This window comes from Schistocerca cancellata, chromosome 8, assembly GCF_023864275.1.
Source record: "Schistocerca cancellata isolate TAMUIC-IGC-003103 chromosome 8, iqSchCanc2.1, whole genome shotgun sequence".
In the NCBI taxonomy this organism is placed as follows: domain Eukaryota; kingdom Metazoa; phylum Arthropoda; class Insecta; order Orthoptera; family Acrididae; genus Schistocerca; species Schistocerca cancellata.
The window spans coordinates 290,171,262-290,177,847 of record NC_064633.1 but is presented as its reverse complement, the minus strand read 5'-3'; the positions used below and the strand labels follow the sequence as shown (position 1 = coordinate 290,177,847).

The 6,586-nt window shown below is 44.6% G+C and overlaps 1 protein-coding gene across 1 annotated transcript in view; it reads right to left on the bottom strand.

Moving 5' to 3' along the window:
- Positions 1–207: 207 nt before the first annotated feature.
- The window catches only part of LOC126095527 (proteoglycan 4-like), a 52,615-nt gene continuing 46,236 nt past the window's right edge, over positions 208–6,586 (bottom strand). Inside the window, exons 3-4 of the mRNA XM_049910310.1 lie at positions 5,191–5,277; positions 208–747 (exon numbers count right to left, since the gene is read on the bottom strand). Coding sequence (XP_049766267.1) covers positions 208–747; positions 5,191–5,277 — 627 coding nt within the window. The remainder of the gene's footprint in view (positions 748–5,190; positions 5,278–6,586) is intronic.

The window sequence follows — 6,586 nt, the reverse complement described above, 5'->3', positions numbered from 1 at the left end:
CTAATCGTATCATTTCGCAGTTTGGTCGTTTCTGAAGGCTGGCGCAGTACTATCCCACATGTGTACATGGCATAATACATCATGTTATAACTGACGTCAAAGATTCAGCAACACATTTTGCAATACAAGCCATAAAATTCAAGATTAATAACAAAGATGCTTTCATAAACTTTATTAATTTTGAGTTCCAAGGATTAACTAATAACATTACATTTTATTTGCAAAAGCGGGAAAAGGTGGTGGGCCTTGAAGATATACCAGCTGATCAGACGGACCTTTCTTTTTGGAAATCGTAGGGAACGCCTGCTTTGGAGGAGGGCCAGTGAGAAGCGCACCCTGTAGGGCTGATGGTGCAACATCAGCGAAATGAGGCAATTCTTGGGAGATGATGGGCTTCAGTACTTCATCACTGCCAGCTGTGTTGAAGTTGCCCGAGGTGGTGGGGGGCAGTGACTCAGCAGGAATAGTATTGCCAGTGCCCAAGGCGGTGGGCAGGATCACGTCATGAGTGGATGTTTCATCGCGAACACCCAAGTTGGGGGAACATGGTGGCTTGACATCGGCAGACGTTTCGCTGCTGCCCAAGGTGGTTGGGGGCAGCGACTCAGCAGTATCAGTGTCGCAACTGCTAGGGTTGCTGGGAGGCAGTGGCTCACTAGTGGATGAGGCATTACAAACATCCAAGATGGTGGGATGCGGTGTTTCATCGTTGGCAACCTTGTTGCCACTGCCCAGTGTCGTGGGGGGCTGCAGTTCAGCAGAAATAATACCATCACTGTGCAAGACAGTGGGGGTCTGCAGTTCATTAGTGGATGTGGTGTCACTGCCTTCGAAGACAGTGGGGTGAGACGGTTCTCCGTCGGCAGTGTTGTCTCCATTGCAAAAGGAGGTGGGGGGCTGCAACTCAGCAGCATTACTATCTGCACTAGGCGAGGTGGTGGGGGCCAGAAAGTCATAAGCAACATAGATATCGCCACTGCCCAAGTTGGTGGTGGGCAGCAGCTCATCAGTAATTGTGGTCTCGCCGCCTGAGGTGTTGAGCGGCGGCGGCGGCGGCGGCGGCGTCAGCGAAGGCGGGCGTGGCAGCGTCGGTGGCAGCGGCTGCTGTTCGGCAGGTGCAGTGTAGCCACGGCACATGTTTTCAGAGACATCAGAAACCTGGAATCAGAAGGATATCTGTATTAGGCTTGACTTTCTTGTATGTAGTACTGGTTCAGATTACGTGCCTGTAATAACAGTTTTTGTATATTCACTGACAAGAGAAGAAGTGAAATACGAAAATATAATTATTGCAGATTAATAAAAATGCAACAATACATTTGTCTAAGTAAAATATTATCTGATAGGTATTACAAGAACACAGGTTAATGGAAGCGTGAACAATCCACCAGAAATTTTAATGGTACATGCAAAGGTGTGTGCATTGTGTTATACAAATGCCACATGTCAGTTTGTGGAATGGAGATCGATGTCTGTGTCACCTGGTCAGTCAACACAGGGACCGTTACAGATAGCTGTAGATCACACTGGAGTTGTCGATGGATAATACCCCATATGATCGATTGGAGAAAGATCTGGTGTTTGAGCAGGCCAAGGTATTATGTCAAAATCCTGAACATCATTTTGGGTTACAACAGCAATATGAAACAAAGCCTTGAATGCTGTACGTGAATGCCAGCACAACACGTCAGATCAACAGACTGATGTACAAATTTGCGGTCAGGATGAGTGGGATAACCATGACAGCGCTCCAACTGTCATATGAAATTGCACCTCAGACGGTAGCTCTAGGTGAAGCTCTAATGGATCAAGCACACAGACAGACTGCTTGCAGGACCTCAACTGGCTCTTCCTTCTAACCAACACACGACCAACACTAGTATGGAGGTAGAACCTGCTTTTGTCATGAAACACTACAGTATTGTTGCTCATATTGGTGCTGCTGAGTCAGTACTACATGTGAGAGCCATACGCCGCACACGATGGTCTTCCCACTCAGTCGTGTCACTTGCCCATTCGGGGTCTGGTCTCCTTGCGACCATACGTTTTCGTGACCATCTCTGCCAGCAATCAAGTACAGTAGCTACATTCTTTCCTAATATCTCTGCAATATTGCAGAAGGAACATGCAGCTTCTCGGCGCTCTATCACATGGTCCGATTCTAACTAAGTGAGGTGTTGATAACGGCGTTCTTTACTGTCATCTACTAACCATGTCTCGTCTAAAAAATAATTAACTTTTACGACCGTTACAGCCTGTATTTAAAGGAAACGTGATTGAAACCTCATAGTGGTGGTACTAACGCCACTCTCAGGCGACGGGTGCGAAATTCGAATGTCATCTTGTTTCAGATGTAGGAAGATGGCTACCAACTTCCGTTTATTTCTTCTAACTCCTCGTTAGTGCTGCAGGTTTTTTGTCAGTGTATTCCGGTGAAGCTACGTTGATCAAGTCGTATGGGGTGCTCACCAATTTACTATTTTAAGGTGCACGTGAAATTATACATTTGAATTTGTGTAGTTAAAATGGGTTACTTCAAAACGAGGTAACCACAGTCGAAATGTTACACAGCAAAATACTGCAGCCAATGAGGGCCGCTAGTCTTTTCTGTCGATTAACATGGTTGCAACTTTTTGCGTCACTGCAGAAGATGAATCAGTAACGTTTCAGTATTCCATAGGATAACTGGATGATTTGAGTTGCTACATATAGTTTGTCATAGTCAGTTGTGGCACCTCCTTTGTATCTCTTACGGCAGAAGACTTCCGGCAAAAGAACTAAACCTTATACTGAAAACGACTTTGATGTGTGGACTGTGAATTGAAAAAGTGTCTTGATGCTCTCCCCACTGGCAATGGACACCGGAGACGGCGAACATGGATGTGACCATGAGAAGAAGATTAAGTCACGAACGAAAGGATAATGTTCTGAGAGCCGGATGTGATTATGTCAAAGTCTGAACATGGTAGAGAAACTATAAATTCTGATACAGGAATTGCAAAGGCCTAATCCAGATATAGTGGGGGTCAAAGAAGTAAATGGAAGGAAGACAACAATTTATAGTCAGTTGAATATAGGATAATATCAACAGCAGCAGTGAATGGTATGATGGCAGTAGGATTTGTTGTGAATAGGAACGTTGGACAGAGAGTGTATTACCGTGAACAGTTCAGTGATAGGGTTGTTTTCACCAGAATAGGCAGCAAATGAATACCGGAAATAATAGTACATGTACACATGCCGACGTCGAAAGCTGACAATGAAGAGATGAAGTATACGAATATAGTGAACGGGTATTTCAATAAGTAATAGAGGATGTAACACTGTTAGTAATGGGGGACTGGAATGCGGTTGTAGGGGAACGAGTAGAAGAATACTAAAGAATATGGGCTTGGTGGTATGAATGAGAGAGTAGACAGACTCAGTGAGTTCTACAAGTAAATATCAGCTACTAACATCATTCTCCAAATTCAATATTTAACGTCGGTTAATGTCTTCCATCGATGTGCAGACGTGAGCGTTGAAATAGAAATTAGCATCGAAGATTTGCCATCATTGTTCATCCCTAATCTGAACATTTTCTTATGATATGAGTTGACTTTGTGAAGAATTATACCGTCTGTGCCGATACAGTAAGGCGATTCGCTGGATGCAGCGACAGCGTTTTTTTGCGGCGTGAAAGATTTTAATAATGTGTGACACTACGATTAGTCTGTGTTGTAAAGGATCACCATCCTAAAAGGGGAAAGTTTATTTTATTCACACTCATTTCCTTCGACATGTGTGCACGTTGCTGTAACTGCGACTGTACATTGTAGATTCGTCTCGCTAGGTCCTATAGCGTGTAGTGCCTGTTAACGTAGTCAACGACAGACGGTAATGAGTGTGAGACCAACTGTACTTATTAGCCCTAAATGTGGGTATGGTTGCAGCTAGTCACGAAAAATGAGCAAATGCTCAGCGTCCAGTAAGCCAGATCCTAGCAGTAGCTGGTCTGCACCGTCTATAGCTGGCGCATTGTCTTTCCACATCTGTACCAGGACAGGTCCCGTTACTTCTGTTGGTTATGTCAGTCGTTAATTTATCCCTTAAGCAGCCGTACTTGGCATATGCTGACGCCAGGCGGAACACGTAGGCATTTGAGAAAGTCACTGACTCTTTTATGAAGGAGAATCAACTGTCAGAAACCAAAGTGGAAGGTCGTATTAATTATTTCCTGCCAATATACGGCAGTTAAAGCGTGGTATGAATGGTGTGAGTGAGGTGGCTCTTTTGAAGAATCGAAGGCTTGTTTTACTGCTTTCTAGTGTTTATCCCGCGCTAGCAGCGTCGACTTGTTGGTACATCAGACTGCATTCTGGTCTGTCAGGTGCTTCTGTGTAGGTGGAATTGATGAATTCCGTATCTTTATTGATACGGTCCAGCCATCGTGTCTTGGATCTGCCACGAGGTCGTCGGCCATTTGCATGTCCAAGCCGTCGACGGAAAACCCTAGGTATTCATAAAACATAATAAGGTTGATGCTTCTCTTCTGGTATTCGCATGATATTTATTCGCATACCTAATAAATAATTATCAAAGGCATATAAATCCAACAACCGGAGATAATCTCGTATTATAATAGAGAATAAAAGTGTATAGCATCCGTAGATTTACTCCGTAATCAGGTCATTGCAGTGAAAGGGTAAAATATGTCGAAAAGCACTTTTACACATCGAGTTTCGCTTAGTGTACGACAAATATGCGGCTGGTCCTGGCGGAGGTTCGAGTCCTCCCTCGGGCATGGGTGTGTGTGTTTGTTCTTAGGATAATTTAGATTAAGTAATGTGTAAGCTTACGGACTGATGACCTTCGCAGTTAAGTCCTATAAGATTTCACACACATTTGAACATTTTTTACCACAAATGAAAGGCAGCCCTACCATGTTGCCGATCTACCTTCACCTACAGCATCAAAAATTGTCATCTACTGGGCAGTCAATCTCGCAAACACATTTGGCGTGTTGCCTGTCCGAGTGTGCAAAACGATATTGATATTGGCAATAGCCGTATCGATGGCCACACGTAAATCGTCATTTAAAGATGTATATCAAGTTTTTGGATCAAGCAACTAAGTATGACACAGGGGGAGATATCCTGCCGAGAGTAAGTTTTGTATGCTATTGGTGTGACGTAGAGAGCCACTACTCACCCGCGCCTTCTGGTTCTTCTTCAGCTTCTTCCGCTCGTCGCGGTCAGCGGCACGCCGGCGGATGCAAGGGCACAAACGGCGTAACATCTGCGTCAGAGAAGACCCGTGTCAACTACTATACGCCATAACATTTCTACAGTAAACCGTGCCCATTACCTCCACTCAACCATATTGAACGCTGCGTCACGTGAGGTTTACTAGAGACGAAGTGTTTGCATTATGTTTGTCCTGTGAGTGAAAGTTGGCAGCCGCCAGTCACGTGTGAAACTGAGGTGGGCACATCAGTGAGCGTAATGAGGTGCTCAAAAGACACGATCGAAGACTTTGTGGCAGCATATTCATGACGAGGCAGGGGGCGTGTCCATCGTGCCCGAACTCGTTCTGGGTGAACGTCCGGCGTGACCGAATGGCTTGTATTCCAAAGTCGTGAATCAGCTCGCCAACCATGATCTGCCAATGTCGACGGCGTATACAACAGCTCGGGCCTCTCATGAGCTGCATTTGCACTTTTCCTTGAATTTCTGATGATTTATTTTTGACGAGGACAACGAGTGATCCGAAGCTACCAAATAAAGACTGAGGTACTGAATAATATCCGGTTGCGGTAGTCTAGCGGTTCTAGGCGCTCAGTCCGGTCCGCGCGACTGCTACGGTCGCTGGTTCGAATCCTGTCTCGGCCATTGATGTGTGTGATGTCCTTAGGTTAGTTAGGTTTAACTAGTTCTAAGTTCTAGGGGACTGATGACCACAGACGTTAAGTCCCATAGTGCTCAGAGCCATTTGAACTGAACAATATCATACCTATATGTTTCACTGAAAATGACAACCGGGATACCTCGTTAGTTCGCGTAATTCTCAAGGGTACAGGTACCACCGCATTGACTGATACCCTGTGTCTCAATTTCTGGAAGTATTCCATGTAACTGTCGAACACTCATAGAGTAGTAGCTATATCGGAATTAGTATGATAGGCTTGAAGAATGTAGTTAAAAATTTAAGTTAGTTCTAATTACAACACATCGTTAAAATAGGAGTAGAGTAGATCCTACATAGAGCTTCTAGAAGTACTGAAGGAATATTATCTATTCCTTGTTCGATCTTTAGTTACGATTTTTCAGTAGCTTGGTTACCCTCTGACACTGTTAATCAACCCTCTGTGTCTTCCAAATTGACTCCCATTTCTTCTTATATCACTTCTGTAAACAGCTCCTTCCCAGTTGGACGCATTCAACAAACGGTTTCCACTTACCGAGCTCTCTCCTGGGTTCAACGGTGGAATTCAGTACGTGCTCTAAATGTTGAGGCCATTTCTCTTGCCTCTGAATTATGTACACGCTAAACCCGATCTTCTGAAGACCATTTCCTTTCCGATATCTTCGCATTGTCCCGCACCTGA